This window comes from Herpailurus yagouaroundi, unplaced genomic scaffold, assembly GCF_014898765.1.
Source record: "Herpailurus yagouaroundi ecotype Mexico unplaced genomic scaffold, PumYag 28, whole genome shotgun sequence".
NCBI lineage: Eukaryota > Metazoa > Chordata > Mammalia > Carnivora > Felidae > Herpailurus > Herpailurus yagouaroundi.
The window spans coordinates 94956644-94984389 of NW_024412376.1; the positions used below are offsets into that span (position 1 = coordinate 94956644).

General features: G+C 41.6%; 1 protein-coding gene across 3 annotated transcripts in view; it reads right to left on the reverse strand.

Moving 5' to 3' along the window:
* The window catches only part of HERC3 (HECT and RLD domain containing E3 ubiquitin protein ligase 3), a 115833-nt gene extending 88371 nt beyond the window's left edge, over positions 1–27462 (reverse strand). The window contains exons 1-3 of one of the 3 annotated variants that reach the window (XM_040478490.1): positions 27333–27462; positions 24885–24945; positions 13786–14053 (exon numbers count right to left, since the gene is read on the reverse strand). In XM_040478490.1, the coding sequence (XP_040334424.1) occupies positions 13786–14011 (226 nt within the window). In that variant the 5' untranslated portion in view covers positions 14012–14053; positions 24885–24945; positions 27333–27462. Of the gene's footprint in view, positions 1–13785; positions 14054–24884; positions 24946–26393; positions 26503–27332 lie in introns of those variants that run through there. The other 2 variants (XM_040478495.1, XM_040478493.1) reach the window with 2 other exon arrangements.
* Between the last annotated feature and the right edge of the window lie 284 nt (positions 27463–27746).

A 27746-nucleotide genomic window follows, 5' to 3' on the forward strand; every position in this document is an offset into this window, starting at 1 on the left:
TATCTGGTAATTCATGGCACTATTTCTCTCAACCTAGACTCATCTTTAGGTTTTGTTCATGAATGCCTTGTATCACAGAAAAAATTTAATTTAATGCAAACCTGCCAATCATTATCCTTTATGGCTCCTGGACCGCCTGTATCAAGCTTCTAAACACATTCCCCTAATTTTTTTCCTATTGTTTTTGCAGTTTTACTTCTCACATTTATGTCCTTCATACATCTGGAAGTTACTTTTGAATATGGAGTGAGCTATGGGGTCTAGGTCTATTTGCAGGTAAACAGCCAACTCTAACAATTCCATTTATCAAGTGAACCATCCTTTCCCACTGAAATGCCTTGGTAGCATATGCCTGACTCACCTGGGCAGCCATGCAATCCTCACCAGAAATAAATTCTGTATTAAAGCATAAAGAAAGTCAAAGTGCCCTAGTCCTTAATATAAATATACAAATTAAACAAACAGTGATGTACAAAATTCAGAGTCAAGAATGAAGTAAAGGAAGAGGAACAAAAGAAGTGAAAAAAGACCAATGGCTTCTTCTTGATTTGCAGCTCTGGCCTGATCATGATGACACTCAGTCCAAGCAAGGGACAGAGAGGAGGTACCCACGGTGGAACAGAAAAGAATTCATTTAAGTCTTTGGCTCCCTCCAGCCCTTCCTGTCACAGAGCTTTCCCTGGTTGGTTTCATCCACATGCACTAAAGCCTGAAGCTCCCCCGCTGGACACTAGAGGGTCAGTCCTCAGGTCTCGAGACAGCTGTGTGTGGCTGGAACACTGCCAGAGTTAATGGTTCATTAAAACTGTGGACAAACTTGAAAACAGTGTTTTTCTGACCCAAATATCTAAATCAAGGCAGTTAAATGGTAACTCATACAGTGATTTAATAAAGGGATGGGCAGGGGCGCCTGGGTGGCTCAGTCAGTTAAGCGTCCGACTTCAGCTCAGGTCATGATCTCATGGCTTGTGAGTTCGAGCCCCACATCAGGCTCTGTGCTGACAGCTCAGAGCCTGAAGCCTCTTCAGATTCTGTGTCTTTCTCTCTCTCTCTGCCCCTCCCCCACTCACACTCTGTCTCTATCTCTCAAAAATAAATAAACATTAAAAAAAATTAAAAAAAACTAAAGGGATGGGCAGTGAGGAGATGGAATAACAGTTTGATTTTTTTCTTGAGCTCATAAAATGATAAGAGAAAGAAATTCTATGGGTCCAATGGCCTTGCCCAATCCTGGGTGAAGTGTACTGGAACCCTCCCTTCATTCAACCTATGTCTGCTGGTGTGTGTGTGTGTGTGTGTGTGTGTGTGTGTGTGTGTGTGTGTTTGAGTGAGAGACACAGAGACAGACAGAAAAACAGGGGCAGGGGAAGAGAGACCTATCCCTTCACTGATCTCTGGGACTTGGCTCACCCCTTCCTAGTCACACTGGGTCAGTCTAGAAATATAAAAAGTCGCTATTTAGAAAACCTAAAGATGAGTCATCCTCCCTATAAGACTAGCCAAGGAAGCTTTATATTAAAGCTAGAATATTAAAGAAGAAAGGAGACAGGCATCTAGTCAATCTGAATTATACCCAGTGACCAACAGGAGAGCATGAAATCGCCAGAATGCCTATATACTGTTTACCACTAACATCTCCACAGTGCAAATACTAAACACATTCACCAAAGCTTTTGTACTTCAGAAACTACCCTCAGTGAAGAATAAAAAACAGTAAGATGGGTAAAGCATAGGGTAATAATCATAAAAACATCACAGAAAAACTTCCAATTTCTCATTCATGACTAGCTGGTTTGGGGTATCTCTATCATGTGCTAGTTCACAGTAAATAAAAACACTCCATAATTACCTCTGCCTTCTTCCCTCCATATGAAGAAAAAAAGAACACTTAACTTGTGCCTCCTGGTGAGCTCAGCATGACTGCTATCTCCACTTTTCCTGTCTTTCCTTTCTCTTCTCCTGGTTGCCAGTATTCTTACTTCTAGTTGGGCTTGGAGAAGACCCAGGATGGCCCACCAGCGGCCTTCACCTCCTTAAAGGAAACCAGGCGACTTGCACCTAAAGGCATAATGGGCCCCCACTCTCCACCTCCCCGCCCCATTCCTGCGCCCCACAGACTCTGAGTACATGCAGAATGTAGAACCTGCTGTCTCACTCAGCACAATCTATTTAACCATGATCAGCACTATTCATACAGCACTAGGCCAATTCCAAACCAATAAATGATCCTTTTCACTTGATAAAGTACACCGACCACAAATCTATGCAAAGTGGGAAACAGGTTCTTTAAATTTTTAAGGACTCTTTGCAAGCTCTCATTAATATTACTTTGAAAAGAGGTGGGGGGGGGAGGGCAAAGAGCTCTAAATTGGTGTAGACAGTATGGAAAATGGTATGGAGGCATTTCAAAAAATTAAAAACAGCAATTCCATACAATCTAGTAATTTCACTACTGGGTAGTGAAAGAAAACAAAAACACTAATTACAAAAGATATGCACCCCTATGTCTACTGCAGCATTATTTACAATAGCCACGATATGGAAGCAACCTAAGTGTCCATCGATAGATGAATGGATAAAGAAGATGTGGTATATGGGGCACCTGGGTGGCTCAGTCAGTTGAGCATCCGACTTTGGCTCAGGTCATGATCTCGCAGTTTGTGGGTTTGAGTCCTACATCGGGCTCTGTGCTGACAGCTCAGAGCCTGGGGTCTACTTTAGATTCTGTGTCTCCCTCTCTCTCTCTGCCCCTCCCCCGCTCATCTCTCTCTCTCTCTCTCTCTCTCTCTCTCTCTCTCTCTCAAAAATAAATATTAAAAAAATTGTTTAAAAAAAAGAAAATTGGTATATGCATACAGTGAAATGATTCAGCCATAAGAAAAGAATAAGATCCTGTCATTTGTGATAACATGGATGGATTTAGAGCATACTATACTAAGTGAAATAAGTCAGAGAAAGACAAATACCATATATTTCACTTATATGTAGAATCAGAAACACAAATGAATAAACAAGTAAAAAAGCAGAAACTGACCCATGAATACAGGTGGTTGCCAGAGAGAAAGGGGTTGGGGGGATGGGCAGAATGGGTGAAGGGGAGTAGGAGCTACAGGTTTCCAGTTTCAGAATGTATAAGTCATGGGGATGAAAAGCACAGCACAGGAAATATAGTCAATGTTATTGTAGTTGCATTAAGGAAAAAAAAAAAAAAGATACAGCCTTATAACTCTCCTCCTAGCAGTATGAACAACTCCCCAAATAGCTGACAGGCTGAGATGCTATTGTGACTAGACCTCATGGAAAGTTCTCACTCTCAAATTTTAATGAGGTAAATCATATTCCTTTGGAAGTCTGAGCCCACTGCAAATGTTTTCATTTCAATACCTGATAGAGTATCAAAGGAGAAAAATATCACAAGAAAGAAAATTAAACTTTCAACATAATAGGCTAATTTTGGCATCCAAAAAAACAGCAGAGTGGCAAAGCAAACCTTGCTGGTAAAGCACCTAGGAATAAATGCAGACTCTAAATCAGACCCAAGAAATCTTACAACCATATCAGTGAGCTAGAGAACTGGCAAGAAGCATAAATCTCCACATCACTACAAAATTCCACTCCCATCCATCCACCACTGCCTTATACATAAACTCACCCACATGGGTGGCTCAATCGGTTGAGTGTCCAACTTCAGCTCAGGTCATGACCTCATGGTTCACAAGTTCAAGCCCTACATCAGGCTCACTGCTGTCAGCGCAGAGCCGGCTCTGGATCCTCTGTACCCCTCTCTCTGCCCTGCCCCACTCGTGCTCTCTCTCTCAAAAATAAACATTAAAAATAATTGTTTTAAAGCCTCCCGTTACTGGAAGGTATTTGTATCAATTGTATTAACAAATGGATATTCTTACTCACCTAGACATTTACTTACTGCCAGGAAAAGGTATGGTGGAAGGGCTGGAAGACACTGGAAACGGTGTATTTTAGTGTCTGCCTCATTTCATGACTTTATATTAGTTTGACAGTTAAATGCAGGAGGACTGCTAATAAATGAACACCTGATTCATGGCCCAGGTGATACTATTTGCTAAAGGCAATGCTCTCAAGACATTCAAGATTTTTGCTGTCTGATTAAAAATGGGTAAAAGTGATAAAGTTTACTGAGCTGAAGTTGCCAAGTCTACTAAAGCTCCCTTTAGAGAAGTTCTGCTGTGTGATACTAAGCCCATTGTTTGTTCTGTGAAGCCTCATAAATGGAATAGTTATCACTCAAGTCACTCTTTTATCCTCCATCCTTAAAATTCTGTGATTTTCTTTAAAGACCACTGTGATCTTTGTTGACCTAACCCCAGAAATCTCCCAGAACCCATACAGTACATGGCAAAGCAACAAAACAGTAAAGCCTAAGAGACATTTTATTCACCATATTTCCTACACTATGTGCCTACTACACTGTGCTTAGCAATGAAATACAAAGATGAATAAGATACTAATTCCTGGGGCACCTGGGTGGCTCAGTTGGTTAAGCATCCAACTTCGGCTCAGGTCATGATCTCATGGTTTGTGAATTCAAGCTCCGCATCAGGCTCTCTGCTGTCAGTGAAAAACACACTTTAGATCTTCTGCCCCTTCTCTCTCTGCCCCTCCCGAGCTCATGCTTGCTCTCTCTCTCTCTCTCTCAAAAATAAACAAACATGAAAAAATACATTTTAAAAAAATACACAATTCCATATCATATACTATAAACATCATAAAATCATTGCCTCATAAGGGCAGCCATCAGTTGTTACAAAAGCTGATGTTAAGGTATTGCTATTGATTCCATAAAGGGAACTATAGATTATAATATGGAACAAAAATAAAACTCCATGACTCCACTTGAAGGTGTCAAAGATCCCACCAATATGCACACAATATGAAACCAACGTCGCGGAAGACACTGTGTGTTGCTCACCCATCAGCCATCACCCACTTCTTCCTTGCACCAGAACTCTTAGGGCTGCTGGGCCCCTCCCCAGTCCTAGGAGATGACCCTTGACTGTGCCAGACAGATATTTCCTACTTCACTTACTCAGGCACACCAGTGACTGGTCTACGGTAACCCAGGCCTGGCCAGTGAGGCAAAAGAGGATATACGAGGGGGCTCCTCGGCAAGGCTTTCTCCATTTTAAAAAATGACACACAAGAAAACTCCCCTTCCTGTCTGCCTTTGAATACAGCTGTGTGAGAATGTGATGCCTGGAACTGTGGCGGTTACCTTGTGACTAGGAAGGGACACGCCCAGGGAAGAAAGACAACAAAATGATGAAGGCAGAACAGAAAGATGGGAAGCACCTACGTCCTTGATAATGTCGTTATGCCACTGATTTAACCAATCCTAGACCTCTATAAAGAGATACACAGTTTTACTCACTGTTCCTGCCGTATTTTAGTATTCTTGTTACTTACAGTTGAGAGCATCCTAATATAGGCCCATTTAGGAGGGGGAAAACGAAAGCAGGGATTAGACAGGTTCAGACTCCAAAGTGATTTCTTCTTAGGTGATTGCAGAATGCAGAAAGGAAAACCACTTAACCTTCCTTCAGGTCATTTAGATCCCTGCCCAAAGATGCACGCCCATCAAAGCTAAAAGGAAAACTAAAGTAATCACACACAGAATTCAGCTGGGCTCGGCATAAACTGATTGTACTCTATTTTCTGAACCTGTGGCAAGATCAAATCACCCCACTAACTGTCGCCAAACCACTTCAAGTCCTCCAGAAGCATCACAAAGAAGCCTTTGGTGTACTATAATGTCCACAGATGCCTATTTTGCTTCACTTCTCTTTGCAATTTTGGACCAGAATGCTGGAGGCAATGTTAACCATGGCATAAAGATTACATATATACATGAATGTCCATATGTGGATAACCCATTTTTACAGAGTGCCCAATATATGCAAAATGTTTTTCTTGGGACCAATAAGGTGAAAGACCCCAAAAAACTAAAGATCAAGAAACAGACCACCCTTTAGAACTCACATAACATGTGAAGTCTCTCTTAATGACCCTAGCTTATATCATCTCCCTCCCCTGTATGCAAAGACCATTCATCAGATCCTATAGTGTTAAGGGAACCTATAAAAATGATCAATATATATATATATATAATATATAATGAGTGTATTATATATATAATATATACATATATAATGAATTTATTAATTTAATATGCTGGAATAGTAGGATCAAAAAAAATGTAATGGAAGATGTTAACACATACTACTACAATACTACTGTTACTACTGGTAGCACTGAGTGCTTACTTTGGGCCAGACATTATTCCAAAAACCCAAGATACAACTTATTGTATCCTCACAAAAATCCTAATTTGTAGATATTATTATCCCAGTTTCACAACTAACAAAACTGAGACACAGAGAGGTTAAGCAACCTTCCGAGAATCACACAATCAGTGAGTGGCAGAGCCAGGATAACAATACAGGAAGTCTAGCTCCTGAATCCATGCTCTTATTCACTATGCTGCCTCCATAATTAGCTAACACTCCAAATGAAAATCACTCAGAATAACAATTTCAACTGTTATGAGTCATTTAATAATTATAATAGAAATTACAATACATGTCTTAAAATGAGTCAAAACCTGATTCAAAGTCTGCAAGGATATGAGACAGTCTATCTGTTGGAGAGTTACCAAAGATTTCAACATTACATGCTATGAAAGTGCATTTACTCAGATTCTGGTAGCTCCTGAAGAACTGTAAAATACCAGTTGAAGAGACATATACCATCCATACTGATAAATTTCTTAAAAACATTTTATCATTCCTAGATCTATGAAGATCGCAGATCACCAAGGTATACAAGAGATGATCAAAACTGCCAAATGACAAAATTGTTACTGCAACACAAAAATTCAGAACTAAAGGGTGGACTTAACCCACTGAAAACATGGGAAATCCCTGGAGAATGACACCATTACCAAAGCTGCCCCTTCTCTGAAATGCTAGCTTTCACTTCTCCCACAAGCTCACAATCCTAAGATAAACATGAACTTGATATGTGTGTGGTTGTAAAAGATGCCATTTGTTAGAAATCTGAATTTAGTACTGTCGGTAACCTGACTTAGACCTAACTCTTCACTACAACTCTTATTTTGACACATTTAGAACCCTGATCACTTGCTCAGCACATGGTGAGCTGTATAATGTAATCCTTACAGAAACACATCTTACATTCCCTCCTAGCCTATAAACTCCCAAAGGATAGGATTTGCACTAAATGCATCGTGTTCCAACAATAACTACAACAAATGAGGAATCTAGTAGTCCAGTCACTCTGTAAATATCTGCTCAATCAGTGACTGAATAAGAAATAATTTGAGGAAATAAAGGAACAAAGAACAAGAGGCAAATTGCAAGGCAATATATATCTGCCTGAGATATGAATGATCATGTGTCTTTTCCCCCAGATTACCTGGCACCCAGAAGAGTATAAAAGAACAAGCTGACAGTCATCTGATGATTTTAAAGATGAAAAGGGAATTATTTCTCCATATCTTTTTTTTTTAATTTTTTTTTTCAACGTTTATTTATTTTTGGGACAGAGAGAGACAGAGCATGAACGGGGGAGGGGCAGAGAGAGAGAGGGAGACACAGAATCGGAAACAGGCTCCAGGCTCTGAGCCATCAGCCCAGAGCCTGACGCGGGGCTCGAACTCACGGACCGCGAGATCGTGACCTGGCTGAAGTCGGACGCTTAACCGACTGCGCCACCCAGGCGCCCCTCCATATCTTTAATCAAAACACCTTGACAATATCTGGTTATTCAACCAGTAAATTAAAGAATACAAGTTTCTCAGTGACCAAGTTTACATCCTTTTTATTTCTTTTGTAAGGAATGAGTGGAAATTAAATGTTAACAAGAAAAACAGTTCTGAGAATAAAATTCTGTTGTGCCTTTCCAATCAGCCTGAGGTTAAAAAGATGTCCATCGACAAAATTCTAGGATTACTAAAACCAAACTGTCAGCACACAAGCAAAACTGAAACTCAACTCCCTTTCCTGCTCTCTTTTATATATACCTGGAATGATAATACTGACCTACTTTACAGAACTGTCATGAGAATTAGTCAGCTTAAAAATGTCAAGCACATAGAAAGCGATTATAGTATCTATAGTTAACCACTCCTACAATTAACAAATGAAGGGAGTCTCTTGTATCACGATGCAAACCACTGCGCTAATTACTTAAAAGTAACACTGCAAATTTTTACAAGTCACAAATAACACCTCACATTAAAGAATATGCTTATAAATAAGTACATATTTTCTAAAACTTTCAAGTATCTTTAAAGAAAGTAGTCTGAGTACAGACAGGAAAAAGTAATTTTTTATTAACCATACCAGGAAATAAAATTATTAAATAATATTGGCTCCTGAACTCCAAACCTCTTGAACTAGAAAGCTGTCCACTCAGCTAAAAAGAAGTCATCACATTCCATAGGGTTTGATTACTACCTTTGTCATCATCATCATCATCATCATCAGAAAGGGCTGTGCAGCCTCCTGGACCATCTGCCACTCCTAATGAGGAAAGGATGGGGCTCCAAACAGTCCAATGTTGAGATCGGAACATTTCCTATGGCACTTTCTGTCTTTTATATCAGAGTATGCCCACAGAAATATGCACTTCAATAATAGGAAGTCATTATAAGATGTCTTCAATATCCTTTCAGCTCAGCTAGTTTGCTTTTTGGCAAAAGCTGATTAACATGACAGAGTTACTGTGTCCTTCAGATGCCCTCGAGCAACTTGATAAGCTCGCTGAAAGTGTTACTTCTACCAGGGTTATCAGCAACCACAGCTCTGGGAATTGCTGCTTTTGAAATATTCTGCTTTATAAACCTCATTTATCAAACAGCGGGAGAGCTGTTACATATGGTGATGGGCATGTTATGGAAATGCTTAGGTTGAGTACAAAGTGTGAATGTGAATCGGATTAAATTACCTGCAAGAAAGGGAGAAACTAAGTGAGGAGGAAGGAAAAGGAACCAATCATAGATATGAATCAAACAGGGTTGCACAAAAATATTGAGTCTGCTTACAAATGGTTATCCTTGAGGTTTGCTATGAAAAGGTTTCCTGAGATGTCAATGCAGAATTTTAAAATTTTAACATAGTCAAGTTAGATTAAATAATTGTACCTATCACAGTTCTTGCCTACTCAAATAGGAAGAAAGGTTAGAAGAGGTTTCTACAAATTCAGACATCCCTAATAACACAAGGATTAACTTGGGCTAAAATCCCAATAGGAAAATTCAGAGTATACATGGGGAAAGGAGACTTGCGGATTACCTGAAGAATACAGTGCTGACAATGTGGCTGGGTAGAAATAAGAGAAGCACAGTAAACTAAGGTAAAATTCTTGAATTTTTTTTTCTACGGGCAACCAGTTTCTATTTTAGTTTAATAAAATATTTCAAGATGTGCTTAATGTTCAGGTACAGCTTAGAAGCTTTACTTACAAAAAACCATTAATTAAAAGAAACATAATTTAGGAGGAAAAACTCATGTTTTGCTTCCTCTTTAAAAAAAAAATTAAAAAGGAGGGGAGGCACACAAATCTTCCTATAATGTAGCTCTGTAACTCTAGGTTTCAGGAAATTATGAGATGAATTCATGGGCAAAAAAATGAGGAAATCAGTTAGTAATAACCCTACGATGCCCTTGTCACTGAAACTATCCCTGATTTTGGGGGAGAGGTAAGATTTACATCATCATGTAATAGGGAGAATGAAGGACAGAAAAGTCATATGGAAGAAGAATATGCAAAACAGTTACAATCCAACACCTAAAAAAAAATTTTTTTTAATGTTTACTTTTGAGAGAGAGAGAGAGAGAGAGCAAGCAGGGGAGGGGCAGAGAGAGAGGGAGACAGGGATCTGAAGCAGGCTCCAGGCTCCACACTGTCAGCATAGAGTCCAATGCGGGGCACGAACCCACAAACCATGAGATCATGATCTGAGCCAACTGAGCCACCCAGGTGCTCCAATCCAACACTTAAAAAAAAAAAAAATCTGGACACTGAGTTTAGATGAAGCTTTGATACTGTGCCCACAAAAAATGCTTCTGGGAATCATAGAGCTCTTTGCCTTTGGCCAACACACAAATGAATGACTCAGTGACATACCTAAGCTAGAACCCCAAGCTGCCCAACACACTGGGAAAATATGAGGCCTTTAATAACAAGGAGTTTCAGTATTTGATGAATCCTTGAACCGCCCTCTCCCCATCATACACAAACACACACAAAGTTGGTCACATAAGGGCAGAACTAAGAAGAAATGAGAGTACAAGAAAAGCACAGCAGCATCAGGAACCGCAAAAGCAATAGGAAACTATTAGATGTTCTCAAGGAGAAAAAAAACTCTTTAAAATCATTGTGTGTGTGCTTTATACCACTGCTATGTCACAGGTACAGGAGTCTTCCATAAAAATAAATGTGTGTACTTTTTAACCATGCCAGTTAGACAACATGTATAAATTGATCAATTGGCAGGACAGACTCAAGGAAACATGTTCTAACAGAAGAGTTTCATCACAGTGTATCCCCTACCCCATCTTCTTCCATCTTTCCTTCCCCTCGCTCTTTTTAGCCTTTCACACCCTTGGTCTGGGCAATGATACCGATTTAAAATCACAAACCCACCCACTGCCCCCAGAAGCATCCTGAGGAAGTGGTCTGCTATCAAATTCCCTTCCCAAACACCACAGGGGTTATTTGGGGATAACATTCCTGCAGGCCAGGGCCAGCACAGGCGCCCTGAAACAGGGTCTGTCTGTCACTAACTACCCCTACCCGCCCCATGCCTAGCAGCTCTCCAGGTCACAGTTCTCAATAAACACACAGAGAAAACAAGCTCATTCTCTTTTTCCCACTCATTAAAAATAAACCCAAATGGTCCCCAATTTAGAACCCACCTACCAAAGAAAAAAGTTAAAGAGAGGGAGGTACCCACCCACATTATCTTTCCATTCAAAGAGGCACTATTCCACAGCTGCTATGGAGTTTATAATTAACAGACAAGCTTAGCCAACAACAGAAATTTCTGGAATCTATTGTAATTTACACTACAGCCTTGCTTATTACAAATTTAGATTACAAGCATTGGCTGGGTTCTGTGGTGGAATCCAAAAGCCTTCTTGAGGCACCTCTGGCTCAAGTCTCTTTCAATCACTCAGCCTTGCCTACAGGGAACAGTTGCAGGCCGAGGCGTTGGCCTGACTGGGTATGCAGGCAGAAGCTGTGATTGCTCCTGTTCACTCACTCGCAGAGCCCACAAACCTCCCACCACTAACTCTATAGAGCTGTGTCAGAAGGCTCCACTGGAACAATGCCACATTGCACTCAGATGTGTTCACCATGGTGCCTCCCACAGGTCTTTGCTATCCTTGTACTGTAAGCTCTGTTTCCTTTCTCAGGTGCGACCCCTGGTTGAATCCTTTCACCTCAGGTTCTAAGACAAAGGTGTCCAAGGAGGCTGCCACAGAAGGCAGAGTCACAGAACAGACAGACAGGAGGGCCTGGGCAGGGCAGATTCACAGGTCATAGGTAGCTTTGCAGAGTCGTCTTTACAATTTGAATCTACTGCATCAAGAGCTACACGAGGACAGGAAGTCCCCTTTCATAGGAAAGGGAATTGAGGCTCAGACATACAATCAGAGATGAGTAACACCTGCACTAGGTTTGTCTGACTCCAAGGTTCACCCTGTGTTCTCTCTGCAGTACTGGAAAGATCTCCTCCTCATCTTCCTTCAAAGACTGGCCAGGGTGAGTACAAATCCTTTAAGGACTATTGGTATGAAGTAGGTCTTACATGTCTCTAAGTCCTGGTTGAGTGCACACATTCCCATGGGAAAGACCAAGCTGCTGGACTGTGACTTGCCATTAATCCCTCTCTAGGCATTAACTGTTAGATACTGGCTCTCATTGGGGGCAACGGAGCAAGAGTACGGGTTTTATGTAAGACTCAAGTGAGTTTTAACAGGAGAAAGTGAAAGACCTTGGTTTTTAATCTTTTCCAAAAAAAAAAAAATTTTTTTTAGAAATCAAAAACCTTCCTACATATTATACTTTCATATTAATTGGTAAAACACATAATGGATAGGATTTACTAACTCAATTACGAATTGGTAGCACCATTACTAAAATTTTATTTTAATGAATAGAATCTACTTACATTTGAAAACCTGTAGTATCAGGTGCATTGCACATGTAAATACACATGGCCCATGCTGAAACTCTTTCTGTGAAATCCCAAGAGTCCAGGGCCCTCATGTTAGAAAACCCCTGACTAAAACATTAGGATTTGCTCCAGGGAGCAGGCCTGGTGGGACATCTGAGGGAGGGCTCCAATGAAGGAACCTGGAGCAAAGAACAGGGAAGGAGCCCACATATCATACTTCACATACTTCGTAATTTTCCTTCCTTAAGACCAGCCTGATAGCCCTTTATCCAATGATCAACATTATTAATTTATAAATTAATACTGACATTCGGACAGGTGAACTACGGAACACAGCCACTTGCTATCGGAGACAATAAATATGAGAAAGAAGGGAGACAGTGTGTCACAGAAAAAATTTAGCTCATCCTAATGCCAAACTGACCTTCCTAGATGAACACGAACACCTTCCTAGATAAAATCATCTAGAAAAAACAGCAAGGCTCTTCTTTAATGAAACTTCGGTAGGTAGCCTCACTTGATTTGGATTGAATAAAAAAAGATAGTAACAAACAAAATGACATATGCCCATGTTAGTGTAAAAACACACAACATGGTCACAATTGAAGACCCTATCTTACCATTTCTCACCACAAGGAGACTCATTTAAACATCATCACTTCTACTCCAAAATCCAACATTGAGAAGGTACCTCACAGATTCATACTACATGTATACTGAAGGTCAACCTTACACTAAAAAGGTAGGAAGAAAAGTAATTCAAACCAATGGACTTTAAATATGCACAGCACCTTTTACCCTCTATCACCAGTCTTGCCATACTATTGAACATTCCCTGAACAGTGGACTGCACCTTGATACCCATGCTTTTTAAAAAAATAAATAAAAATGACTGGGTACACTCAGGTGTGTGCAATAAGCTTAATGTTCCTGCCACATTAATACACACACACTTGAAGTCTTACTCATGCTTCCTCCTTGACCCCCAAAGGCAGAAGGAATGAATCCCACTCCCCAATTCCCTCCAGCATACTCTTTGACTTACTTCAGACATCCTTCCACAGAGGATCCCTAGAGCCACATCATCACTACCTCCCACTTATCTACCTACTCACAACTAGCACAGCACTTAGCCCAAAATGCTAAACAAAAGCATGTGGCCAAAATAAACAATGAACATGCAATTAGGAAAACAAAAATTAGGTGAAAATATTTCTGATATTGAGTGTATGATGATTACAAATCCACAAAACGATCAAAATGTCTTAGCATTCAATCACTGGGGAAAATCTATTTCTTTAACTCTAAATTAGTCAACCTCTCTCCCCCAGTCAGTGATATTATATACGTCATCTAATAAGAGGAAAAAGGAAAAGTCTGGCTTTTTGTTCAAAGACTTGAATTAAACACAAAAGTTCCAAACAGTAGACCCCTGCACCCAGTCAGAGCCTCTTGAAAGATAAACACTCAAAAATCTTCCACCAGCTCTCCCCCTTTCCTCAGCCTTTCCTCACCAATCATCAAGGCAGACTAGGTGTACTCACCGGGCTGATTTCCTTCCCTCTCGTGGCCCAGCTGCCCCTTGGTGTTCAAACCACACGTGTAAACTTCCCCATCCTCCAGCAAGAACACGGAGTGGTTTCCTCCACAGGCCACTTCCTTGACGCTTCTATCTGATACGAATCCACACACCTGTGGCTCAGCCACAATCCCTTGCAGGTTGGTGCTGATCCCAGGTTGGCCCAGAGACCAATATCCCCAACATAACATTGTTCTTATCCTTCAGGGAGTCATGTAGCCGAGAAAAGAGTTCTGTAAAACAAGGTTAAAAAAAAAAAAAGTCAGAGAAAATCACTTTTATTTATTTATTAAAGCTTATTTATTTTGGGAGACAGAGTGTGTGTACATATGCATGCACATGCAGTGGAGGGGTGGGGAGAATCCCAAGCAGGCTCCGCAATGTCAGTGCAGAGCCCAAGGAAGGGCTTGACCCCAAGAACTGAGAGATCATGACCTGACCTTAAATCAAGAGTTGGACACTTCAACAACTAAGCCACTAGGAACCCCAAGGAAATCACTTTGAAGTAGTAAATATAATCAATGAAAAAAAAAATAACACTCCCCTGGAGGATGTACTCTCTCTCATTCAAAATAAATAAATAAACTCTAATAAATAAAAATAAACTGGGGCACCAACGTGCCTTAGTCGGTTAAGCGTCCAACTTTGGTTCAGGTCATGATCTCACAGTTCATGGGTTCGAGCCCCATGTTGGGCTCTGTGCTGACAGCTCAGAGCCTGGAGCCTGCTTCAGATTCTGTGTCTCCCTTTCTCTCTCTCTCTGCTCCTCCATCTCTCTCTCTCTCAAAAATAAACAGACATTAAAAAAATTAAATAAATACTAACATTCCCCTTAATATTCTTCAGATACCTTGCATGTCAAAATGATAACATAATATCACTGAAAATGTTCATAGTAATGATGCTATTTTTGTGTTTTATTAAGAGTTCAAAAAAATATTTCTAAACAAATTTTGTATTAATGAATAGTGAACACTGACACAATGTGATTTTTAGATCACTAATGAGGAACTCCGAGTACAGGAGAGGAGACTGGGTAAAACAATTTTGCAAACCATTATGGCAATAAGTATCTGGAAGTTACCCTCACAACTTCATCGTGTCCTTTCTCCTTGCACCTTTTGAATTTTCTTATTTCATTTTTTTTTAAGTTTATTTATTTTGAGAGAAAGAAAGAGAAAGAGAGAGACAGAGACAGAGAATATTCCAAGCAGGCTCCACACTGTCAGAGCAGAGCCTGATGCAGGGCTTGAACTCATGTACCACGAGATCATGACCTGAGCCGAAACCAAGAGCCTGGCAATTAACCAAATGAGCCACCAAGGTGCCCCTGCCTATTTCATTAAAAAAATTTTTTGAACTAATTAACCCCTTTAGGTAGTCTATTGTTAGCTTGGATAGTAATAATTCACCACTTGAAACAAAAATGAAAAATGGGGGGGAAAAGGTTATCTTCTCTGCCATTTCTTCTTACACATCCTTCTGGCTCAGAGTCAAGCTTCACTTTCTACCTGAAAGCCTCCGGGGACCCTTCCAGCCACAGTTAGCCTGCATCCCTCTGACACATCTACTATACTGCCTTGGAGACTTTCTCAGTATCTTATAACTTAACTCCTCAGCCAGAATTTAACTGCCTTAAACAAAGACCACACAGTATAGCATATCTCTTTGAGTTGGCAGCTTCTCAATCAACTTTTGGCTGATTACTGCTGACTCCAGCCCAAAGTTTCACTACCTTTTAGAAATTTATGTTTCCCTTTCATACAAACAAAAACAAAATCTCATCCCTCTCTCCCAGTTCACACTCACCAGGATGGCTATAATCAAAAAGGGCAGTTAATAACAAATGTTGGTGAGGATGTATAGAAACTGGAGACCTCTACATTGCTGGTGGGAATGTAAAATGGTGCAGATACTTTGGAAAACATTCTGGTACTTCATCAAAAGACTGAACGTGGGGCGCCTGGGTGGCGCAGTCGGTTAAGCGTCCGACTTCAGCCAGGTCACGATCTCGCGGTCCGTGAGTTCGAGCCCCGCGTCGGGCTCTGGGCTGATGGCTCGGAGCCTGGAGCCTGTTCCGATTCTGTGTCTCCCTCTCTCTCTGCCCCTCCCCCGTTCATGCTCTGTCTCTCTGTCCCAAAAATAAATAAACGTTGGAAAAAAAAAAATTAAAAAAAATAATAATAATAAAAAAATAAAAAAAAAAAGACTGAACATATAGCTATCATATGATCTGGCAATTTCACTCCTAGGTATCCAAGAGAATTGCAAATATGCATCCACACAAAAATTTGTATATGAATATTCATAGCAGCATTATTCATAATACCAAAAAGAAATAAACCCAAACACCCATCAGTTGATGAATGGATAAATAAAATGTGGTATTTCCATACAATAGAATATTTTTTGACTACCTACGGTAATGTTACCTGACTTACTCTTTAAATTCTTAAGGCTTTCAGGAAAAGTATGGAAAACCGAAAATAAAATGTAAGACTGAAATTGCTTTCTTAACCAAATAGTTCTGTTTCTTCCCAAGATTCTTACTCCTTGTCTAGACTCTAGAACTAAAAGGATATTAAGCTTAAATGTTATTCTTTGAGTTAATTACATAGGAGGAGAGAGAAAATGCAAACTGGGGCAGGGGAGTAAGATATACATTTTAAAAGACCAGCAAGAGCACATAATCTTTTCATAATTTAATATTCTCAACTAACTTCTTCATTTTGAATGTTTCATGAACTTGTCCTTTCCCGCCACCTACCAATGATTACAGAAGCAACATACAACCGTCACTGTGCTAATAAGCATTTTATATTATTATCTCATTTCATCTTCACAACAACCTTGTGCCATAAGTACTATTTTTAGCTTCATTTTCAGATAAAGCAAGCTTCAGAGAGATTGAGAAGCACGCCCAAGGTCACACAGCTACAAGAAGTAGGAACCAGGCTATGAATCTAGGCCTGATGCCAGTGTCCACAGTCTCATCTACTAGGCTACAACTGCCACCCAAGCTGATTTATAGGTCACCTACAGGAGCAAGAACACAAAAATTACTTGCAGAATGACTAACGGTAGTCAGTATACAATACAGGATGCCCAGTAAAGTTGAAAATAAAACTGCCCTCTGAGCGTGAAACTAGTCAGAATTAAGAGATAATGGCTGAGATTAGGCAGCTGTAGCATTAAGCCATCCTGTTAACCAGCCAAGTACAAACAGTGTGTCTAAAAATATGACATCAAGAAGCTATGATTGTATGTCTGCAAAAAGATCCATAAACAACGCTCACAGCAGCTTTATTCATACTAAACAAAAATGGCAACAACCCACATGTCCATCAACAGGAGGATGGATAAACAGATTGCAGTATATTCATAAAAGAAACACTACTCGTCAGTAAAACAGGGGGAGGGGGCATAGCTAAAATGTACTTCAAGTAAAAGAAAGCTGCAACTCAAGAGTGGCACCAACTGCTTTTTTACCCATGTCCCGAAGCCCCTCTTTATCTAGTAACAAACTATCCCCTCTCTGGCACAAGGGTAAGCATGACCCTGGCCAAGGCATTCAAAGAATACCCACTCCCCAACCCCCCCTCCATCCCTGCCACAAGCCATACACATGAGCCACACCAAGCCAGTCAGAGAGTCCCACCCCTAAGCCACAGGATATGACCCACAGCAAACCAATCAGAGAACACCTCCTAAGCCATTGTGATTGGCTCAGGGATAGGTTCACACTCCCAGGGGGGCCAGAGTCCTTCCCCAGTAAGCTCACCAGAGCTCTGAAGGAAGGCTGCCTTTTGCCTCTGAAGGACAACTGAGGCTGCTGGAAGCTATGTGCCCTGCCACATGACGACACCTATAAGCCATTATGACTCAGGGTGCCTGGGTGGCTCAGTTGGTTAAGCATCCAACTCTTGGTTTCAGCTCAGGTCATGATCTCATGGCTACGTGGAATAGAGCCCCTTATTGGACTCTGTGCTGCCAACACACAGAGCCTGCTCTCTCTCCATCTCTCTCTGCCCTTCCCGTTTGCTCTCTCTCTCAAAGTAAACAAACTTTAAGAAATTAAAATACATAAAGATAATTTTTTAAAAATCAAAATAGAGTTAAAAAAAAAAGACATTATGATTCTACCAGCTATAAAGTTTCAAAGACAAAGGACAGAAAGGGTCCTAGTAACGGTACTTAGCCTTGGATCCCCTCTTGCCTGGTGCCAGCACTACTACCTTCACTCTCCCTAACGATAGCTGTACTTCATTGTTTGTGAACTCCATACTTGTGAATTTACTCACTAAAATTTATTTGTAACCCAAAAGCAATACTTGGGTCATTTCTCAGTCATTCCCAGACATATGCAAAGAGAGGAAAAATTTGAGTCACCCCTACATGCACTTTCCCAGCCAAAGTCAAACAAAATGATGTTCTCATTCTGTAAAAAAGTGGTCTTTCTGCAGTCTACATGTTTTTATATTTAAAAAAAATTTTTTAAGTGTTTATTTATTTTTGAAAGAGAGAGAGGGAGAGCATGAGTGGGGGAGGGGCAGAGAGAGAGGGAGACAGAATCTGAAGCTCTGAGCTGTCAGCACAGAGCCTGAGGTGGGGCTTGAACTCATGAACCACGAGATCATGACCTGAGCCGAAGTCAGACGCCTAACCGACTAACAGGTGCCACCCAGGTGCCCCCAGGTTTCTACATTTTTGTTGGTGATTTTGCTATGCCCCTGGGCCTGGTGCTAAAGTGCTATCTCTAGTGTTCCTAAGTACAACAAAGCTGTGCTGTGTCTCACAGAGAAAATACATGTGTTGGACAAGCTTCAGTCACACATGAGTTATAGTGCTACTGGCTGTGAGTTCAATGTTAATGAATCAATAATAGGATATATCTAAAAAAGGGAAGAAGAAATTCACTGATCTATACATGCAGCAACTCTGGAAAGTGCTCAAGTAACATCTGTACGGCATAAAGAAGCTACAGAAAAGACGTTCAAAATAGCTGAATCTGTGGATTCAGAGATGATTACAGTGTGTGGTGGACAGCACTGCTACAAAGCTGATAACCAAAGAAATATCACTTACTGAGGGTCAGAAAAATGTTAAAAATCCTCTTGACTAGTGTTAGAGCATAAAGAAATACTGCATACAATTAATCATTTGTAAGAAATATATATTAAACTAGGTGTCTAAACAGAAATATACATAAACACACACAAAAAAAGATTATACACTGATTGGTTGACCAGAGACTCTAAGCAAGAACCTAACTAACCCTGTATTTCTATAGAGGCAGTAGCTCAGTATTCACTAACAGCATTTGCAGCAACTTCATAGAACTACCGTGAATAAAGAAAATCAACGTTATCTAGACTGGAGTCTCTCTTTTTTACTTGTTTAATATTGTTGATATGGATTTCTATCATTTGATATTTAAAAAACCTTCTGACTGATCATATTAATAATAACATTATTAAGAATAACAGCAGATAAGACTTAATTTGAGCTTACTCTATGTCTGGCACTTTTTCTATGTGCTTCACAGATATTAACTCATTTAAACCTCTGTAAGGTGGGTGCTATTATCATGTCTAATTTCCAGATGAAAAAAAGTGGAACCAAAACAAAAAAAAAAAGAGAGAAGCATAAGGGAAAAGAAAAAGACAGTGAGACAGAGTGAAGTGACTTGACTAAATCACACAACTAGGTAACTGGAGAATTAGGGTTTCAGCCCAGAGTCTGCCATATAATAAGGAACCTAGAAAACAGACAGCCATAGGGTCAGAACTTCCCAATGTCTCCAGCACTGTCCAGAGAGAAAGGGTACCACTACCAGTCAACCTATTTGAAATGCTAAGTAATCACTGCTGAATAGTGGAGGTAGGTAGATCAGACTCTGTTACATTAGTCATTAAATTCACTCAGCCACTTGCCTTGCTTAGATTCCATGATTAACAAGCAACCTTAAATAACTTGGTTTCCAAGGCAGCTTCTACTATGGGTACAGAACACTGTGACAGGCTGACCCAAAAGTCCCAGCCTTCTTGGAATTTCTACTTCTCATTATTAATTTGGCATCCTGAGTATATCAGCTTCTTATAAGTCTGTTTAGCATGAGTCAGTCCTTAAGAGTCAGCTGGACTCCAGGTGCTTTGGCCAACTACAAGCCTGAATAAGCAGCCGAATGTATGGCCTCATCCTGATTTAACTACCATTTATTTCAAAAGAGACAAATAGAACTATTGTTCAGAAAAGCTTCAAAAATCCTTCCCACCTGAGCTATAGTAATGGAATCTTCAAGTAACCAAATAAAAACTACTTACTAAGAGAAGTAATGAAATAGCAACCACAAATAAAATGTATTCCCATGAATGGATTAACAACCCTAATTAGAAATGTGATCTAGGTCATCATGGTGTTCTGCCAAAACTATATAGCAGGAGGCCCTAAAATCATCTAGCTTGCAGGAGAGGAGTTCAATGCAGTGAAGAGAAGCAGCTATTAATACAGCTTTCACTTAAAAGTACATTCTAGAAGAACCCCCAAATCTAGTAGCAACTAGAAGACAGTCTCTCCTTTGCTGTCCTGTCTGCTGCTCCCTTGTGGTATATTCGATAAACCTCTATCTCCTTTAAAAAAAAAAAAAAAAAATGGGACACTTTGCAGGCTCAGTCACTTAAGCATCTAACTCTTGATTTTGGCTCAGGTCATGATCTCATGGTTTGTAAGATCGAGTCCCTGTCAGCATGAAGCCTGCTTGTGATTCTCTCTCTCCTCTTTCTCTGCCCCTCTCCCACTCCATTTATTTATTTTGAGAAAAAGAGAGCAGCAGGCACAGAAAGAGAGAGAGAATCTCAGGCAGGCTCCATGCTGTCAATGCAGAGCTCCACGCAGGGCTCAATCTCACAAACTGTGAGATCATGATCTGAGCTGAAATCAAGAGTTGGATAGTTGGCCTGGCCAACTGAGTCACCCAGGTGCCCCTAAATAAACTTAAACAAAATATGGTAGCAACTGGCATCCATGAATTTAAGGTTTATGTTCAGCCATGTTCATCAATGGCATGTCCTTCTACCCATTTTTCCTCACTCACTGTCTCTCCCTTGCTCCTAGAGGAGTAGAATCTTTTCCTTCCTTACAGAACACAAAATTATGAAAGATGCTGCAGAAGAACACAGGACTGCACTCTCATTCAGAACCTAACACCAGCCACTTCAGTCCCAGCCCCTCCTTTTCCTGCCTTATTTTCCCATCACAAAGCAAAAGAAGAAAGACGTTCTGTTCCTTCAATGGCACACCTGGTACTTTTCCCAGCCCTTCTCCTCATCTATTTTTGGTAAAAGATTCAGGATAATCTCATCAGGGTTTATTTAAGGGTCAAAAGGACTAAAGTTCAAGCCTGAATTAACCACATGCTAGCTCTGAAACGTTGGGGAAGATACTTAGCCACTGTTTCCTGTCTCTAAAATGGGGAAAAGAACGAGTGCTTAGCATATGCCCCTATAAAGTACTAAGTGACCAATAAATGTCAACTGCTGTATCACTGCTACTCCCTAGTCCTAGTGCTCTTCCCGAGACCACAGCCAACAGGACAATTCCCAAAAGAGGCTGGGGGAATGACTCCTTTCTTCCTCCCTGTGGTTAGCATGAGCTATGTTCCTCCAAATCTGTGCTATAGTAAAGCACCACTACCGCCATCTGTCATAACTTCCATGAAGGGGATTCGAGGTTGCTAGGAGAAAGTTTTTTAAATTCTGCGTAGGGCAGGAGAGTATATAAAGCTCTTTTTATCAGTCCTAGCAAGTTGAGTGCTAAAAGATAAGCTACAATTCCTAAACTTTGTCTTATTAATCAGACTATGCCCACAGCAGCCTAACGACTGATTCTTATTCCTTGTCTGAAAGTCACTGAAACCTAAATAACACTCGGCAGGACTTGTAATCTCATTTATAAGATGGATAAGCTGCCTTTGAAATAAGCTTAGAAGCCATTTCCTAAATGGTGTACAGGGAGAAGGGGAGTCTTTTTCAATAGCGGGAAAAGGCAATGCCCAAGGCTTCAGTGCTCTACAGGCCCTCCCCAAATCCAAGCTTTAAAAAAATTTGGAGCCAAAATTCAAATGCCAGTAACAAAGGGGCGCCTGGGTGGCGCAGTCGGTTAAGCGTCCGACTTCAGCCAGGTCACGATCTCGCGGTCCGTGAGTTCGAGCCCCGCGTCGGGCTCTGGGCTGATGGCTCAGAGCCTGGAGCCTGTTTCCTATTCTGTGTCTCCCTCTCTCTCTGCCCCTCCCCCGTTCATGCTCTGTCTCTCTCTGTCCCAAAAATAAATAAACGTTCAAATGCCAGTAACAAAGAAAATTCACTCTGGTGAATGTCAAAAATACTACTACCAGACAGAAATGGCACAGAAAGCAAAAAGAAGTTTTCAATAATGTGAATCCACTCCTTGCTGTTTTCTCTCTCTCCTTCACTTCAGCTGAGCTTTGGTTCTTTTAGCCAACACAGGAAACATTTCTACTCCTCCCTGCTGAGCCTATTATAGGTGGTGCCTTCTTCATTACTTGGTGGTGGGGTTTCATGAAACCAGAACAATGATCTCTCCACTATGTGTTTAAGCTGTGGGCTGCCTTCAAAAGACATTTGACCAGCCTGGCAAGAACTGAAAAGTGTGAGTGTCAAGTCAAAAATATGGAGCAACCAGGACTCTTACAGCTGGTGGGAGTGTAAATTGGCATAACCACTTCGGAAAACAAGTTGGCATTATCTAGTGAAGGTGAAGATGTGAATAGCCCACAGCACAGCAATTTTGCTCCTACGCCTATGACCAACGCTGTCCAACTTACCAAGCATCTACGGTGCCCCTGCACGATGCTGAGAACTGGAGACACAAAGATGGAGTGAAACCCGAAAACTGAACTTTATGCAATGATGGAAATGTTACATACCTACACTGTCCAATATGGTAGCCACTAGCCACACATGGCTATTGGAACACTTGAAATACGGCTAATGAACTGAGGAACTAAAATTTGAGGCGTATTTAATTTTAATGTAAGTCATATATGGCTTGTGGCTATCTTATTGTACAATGAAGTGAGAACCCCATGAACATGTGCCTCAAGATACAATGCACAAGGATGTTCATTTCAGCATTGTTTGAAATAGATAAAACAAAGACAACTCAAATGTCCATCAACAAAAAAAATGGATAAACTGTGGCACAGCAGTGAAAAATAAATGCATCTCACAAACCCCACTGAAGCTAAATCTTGAAAACAATGTTGGGGGGCTGGGGGAAACGTTACAGAAGAATTTAGAGTATGATGAATTTTTACAAAATCCAAACACAAGTACAACAAGTACTAGGAGATAAACATATTAGTGGTGGCAAGGCTATGTAGAAAAGCAAAAAAAAAAAAAAAAAAAAAAACCCAGGATAAATACAAAAAATAAGGTAATGAATGATTATGAGGACAGGAGAGTTGGAGGGTACAATCTGTAAAGAGCACAGTGGGAGCTTCAATAACATGGCTGATGTTCTGCTTCTAAACTTTTATTGTTGTTTCTTAGCATATATATTACATATATGGTTTTATGCTTAGCATTGTTTCACAATAAAGAAAATGAAAAGTACTATCAAGGTAGGGTTGCTGATTCTTGCGTCGTGTCCACCAATTCTCCACCCATGCAGACTGGGAGCTTCTCTGTGGAGGGGACAGGTTTCACTCCATCTCTGTGTCTCCACTAATTAGCATAGCACAGGAGAACCATAGATGCTTGGTAAGCACCTAGTGAACTGAATCCAGACCTGGGAAAACTAGAACCCTCACGACTTAAGTTTGTTCACAGTTTTGTTTTCCAGGTAATGTTAGATAAGCATTCCCTATCAAGTAACAAAAAATAATACTGTATTTCCTCCATTCTAACATGCACTCTCCTCTCAGCACATTTGAGCAGATATAGAAAGTAGAATGCTTTCTACAACTGAAGCTGTCATTAAATGGGGGTGTTTTTCAATATCACCAGCATGCTAGAATTCAGGAATGTAATTCTGAGCTTCTTTTGTTCATTTCCCTACTGTTAGAGAAGTGTCCGGCTTACAGTAGTAGCTCAATAAATATTTGCTAAATAAAGAAAAATAGTTACTATTACTGCAAGCCTACTATATGTCTGAGTCTGGCTAAAAACTTTACAGATTATTTAATTTTCCCTTTACAATAACTTTGAGGCTTTGCAAGATTAAGTCACTTGCCGAAGAACATGTAAATAAGTAGGTAAAATGGAAACTTAGTAAGTGGCAAAGTCTGGATTCAAATCTCATCTAGACTCCAAAGTCCATGCTCTTAAACATAATGCGATAGTATCTCTCAGACAAAATGAAGCCAAGTTCCACCCCTTCACCAATTTTTAAACTAAACAGTTAAAGAAAACTGCCCACAATTAGTGATTTTACATTAGCTGAATCGCTGGTGATATTTACAGGCAAACAGAACTTATGTTAGCCAGAGACAGGGGAGAGGCAAGTGAAACAATCCCAAGAGACAGTCAGACTTTACCCCCGTATCCATCTTGACTTACAATAAAATTAATCCAGTTACTGGTTCACACACAGAAACACATGCCTCTGACACCAGCAAGTACTATTTCTAAATGAAGTAAATATCTAAAGGGACCAGAATTATATCATCAAAGCGATCATCCTATTAAAGAGACCATAAAGTCCATTTGATCCAACCTCCAGGCAAGAGACTTACATTCCTAACCTCATTTTAATGGCAGCTGAGGCCTTCTGAGGCCAAGTAACTTTGGTCCTCTGAGAAGTAAATGGTTGAAGCAGAGACCAGAAACTAGGTCTCCTACTTCCTGGGCTCACCTTGTTCTGTTCACCTCATCACAGCAGAACAAAGTCATTAAGGATCTGTTAAGGTCCCTTTCTACGCAGCTATACTAACCTGAGTCCTTTACATAGTTTATCTTGTTTAATCCCCTTGTCAACTCTGTGAGTCAGATAATATCTCCATGTACAAGTTGAGGAAACTGGGTTCAGAGAAATTAAGTAACTCACCACAGGTCACACCCTTAGCATTTGGACTAGAAGCCAGATGGTTTTACCTCACCTTGCAGACCTGCAAGTTAAAGAAATCATAATTAACATTGGCACAGTGCTTTAATGTTACTGAAAAGAAAATGAGAAGTAAGTTTTGAAAATAAGAATATATTATGCAAGCTTGAATATTCCCCAAACACTGTACCTCAAGACTGGAGTCTGGTTAAAGACCAATAAGATAACCTCAAAGCAACTACAAAGATGTCATCTCTAAACGTGAACTTGAGACCTAGCACCTTAAAAAATTACTGGCATTGTAGTAGATATAAAGGAAAAAAATTATTTTTAAATCTCCCATTTGGGTTAAAAAGAGAAATTTTTGAAAATTAATTCAATTTCATCCATTTTCCTCCATTTTTCCCATGTACCACACACATTATAGCTTATTTTGCCACAACTGTTTTGAAGACTTTCTCTTTCATTCTTCTCATCACCACATCCTCTTTCATGCAAAACAAGATGAGACTATCTGAGAGCCACTTTAAGTCTCTCAAAAGAAAAAGTCCTCCAAAAATTTTAATATATTATCATCAGAACTTTATTTCAATCTTCTTGTGTAGAAAATCCCATTCACTGGAGAATATTACTTTTATTTCTGAAACTGCAGCAAAACTATCTTGTACCTCCAGTAGGAGTGCAACTCTCATGTTCTAAAAAACGTGTAATTATTATGCAAATCTTAAATTTACATTCGTTACTCAGAAAGAAAGGCTTTAACCAACGACTCCACCACACCATTTGGAACATTTTAGAATTTGTTTTTCTTTTCAAAAATAAAAACCCAACTACTTACAGAACAAGTAAAACTGTATGCTAATCAACTGTTTCTTTTTTACATGCCAAAGGAGTTTTGCCAAAGAGGCTTGAAACCTTCCTCCCTGAATCCTGCCTACTTTCTCCAGAAGGTTCCTAGCCTCGGTGTGGTCAGACGATAATGTGTAATTCATCTATTTTGCTTTAAAAGGTGCTTAAATATATATTACTCCCCTTTTCTGATTTATAATGCCATTTCCTCTTCCCAAGGTAAAATAAGGTACAAAAGGAGAGGGCTTCACAGTAATCTTCCTACTAAAACAAGACATGTTTTCTAGAGTCACTGCATTTAAAAAGGCTGCCAATCCTCATTTTATTTCACTTTACTTTCCCCTCAGTCTGGAGTTAAAAATCAGCCCTCTTGATATTATCAAATCATCAAATGAAAGGTTCTAGAAATAGCTTCCTATTTGTGGAAGGAGCGAGAAGACATACAAAAATGGAAGAGAGCTCTCGAATCGTCTTTCCTAAAACATTCCGTGTGTAACGAATGCAAGCAAAATCCTGAAAGGCTTGCTTAGCTGTAAATTCAAGGTACTTCCGAATGGGGCTGGTTTAAAAGCTAAAGTATAACGTAACCAGAAAACAGCCAGAATCAGTGGCAGACCAAAAGCCAAGTTCAAATACACATTCCCCGGGGCCCACGGTACATACCCAGAATCACTGCACAGTTGCTTTAGGTGCTGCTCTACCGCGCTCCCTGGCTCATCTGTTTCAGGTTACACAGGCTCTTCTCTGTCAGTTGCCCCAGTTTGCCCACTCCACACGTTTACAAATGACTCAAAGTGCCCCCTGCTACCGAAAGTCCCAGCTCCTGACACCCCCGCGTCCGTCCACGCACTTACGTGTCCGCACACATACACACACACGCACACACACGTGTTCACACACACCCTCGCCCCGGCTCCGCCCCTCAGGCTGACTCGGGCCAGAAGGGCCGGGCACGGCCTCCGCGAGGTGGGTGGTGCCGGGCGCCGCGGCCCCACCCGCGCTGTCAGCTTGGAAGCTGAGCCCCGCGTCCTCGGTGCAAAGTCCTCCCGGCCGCCGGGGTTCCCCAAAACGCGGAGGCCTAGCCGGCTCCCATTACGCGGGGAAGCGTCCGCGTTCCTCACCGCGAGGAGTCACCGGAGCCCCCGAATTCAAATAGGGGCAGGCGAGGAGGAAGGGGAGGATCCTCTTTTGGACTTTCTGCGTCGCAATTCCTCCAGGTCTGCAGACAGCCGAGTCAAGGTGGGGGGCGCTCCCATTTTTAAAGCGGTTTCCGGCCTCTCCGGGCGCGGGGGCTCTCTTGGTCAGAGGGCAAGCCCCGAGAACGCCAGGGAGGCGCGCACCATGCCGAGGGACGCCTAGCGCGCCTAGCCCGGCGCAACCCAGCCGCCCGCGTCCCCGAGTCCCGCAGGCGCTGCAGGCGCCGCGCCCCGACCTCCCCGAGCGCCGGCCCCAGGTCGTCGCGGGGAGCGCCCTGCAGCTGCAGCCGCAGCCGCCCCTACCGGAGCCGCGGGCTGACAGCCGTGCCCGGCGGAACGCGGCGGTCGCGCGACTGCAGCTCCGCGGTGCCCTCTTCCCTGGAACCCCGACCTCCAACCCGCGCACCTTGGCGGCCGCCGAACCACCGCTCGGGATTCCGACTGTGACAGCCTAGTCTCTCCGGCCCGGCTCGGGGTTTCTCGGTTTTCGGCGTCACAATAATAAGGAAGTTTCCCCGCAAGCCTGCGGGCGGCGGAATGCGCTGGGCGAATGACTTCCCACCCGGCCAATGGGCGCCCTTCTGGGGCGGGCTGGCACCAATGGCGGCCGCGGCGGAGGCGGGGCGGCGAGGTCCGCGGGCTGGAGGCGGGGAGAGGCCCAGGCCGGGAGGGAGGCGGGGGCAGCCTGAGGTGACAGGACCCGCGGGCCCCGCGTGTGTCGGCCGGAATCCGGCTGCAAGACACCAAGCATTCGCTCTGGAATAGGATTGCTTTTCACAGGCGGGGAAGCGAGCGGGACTGATTAGGGGTCGGTTTTTTA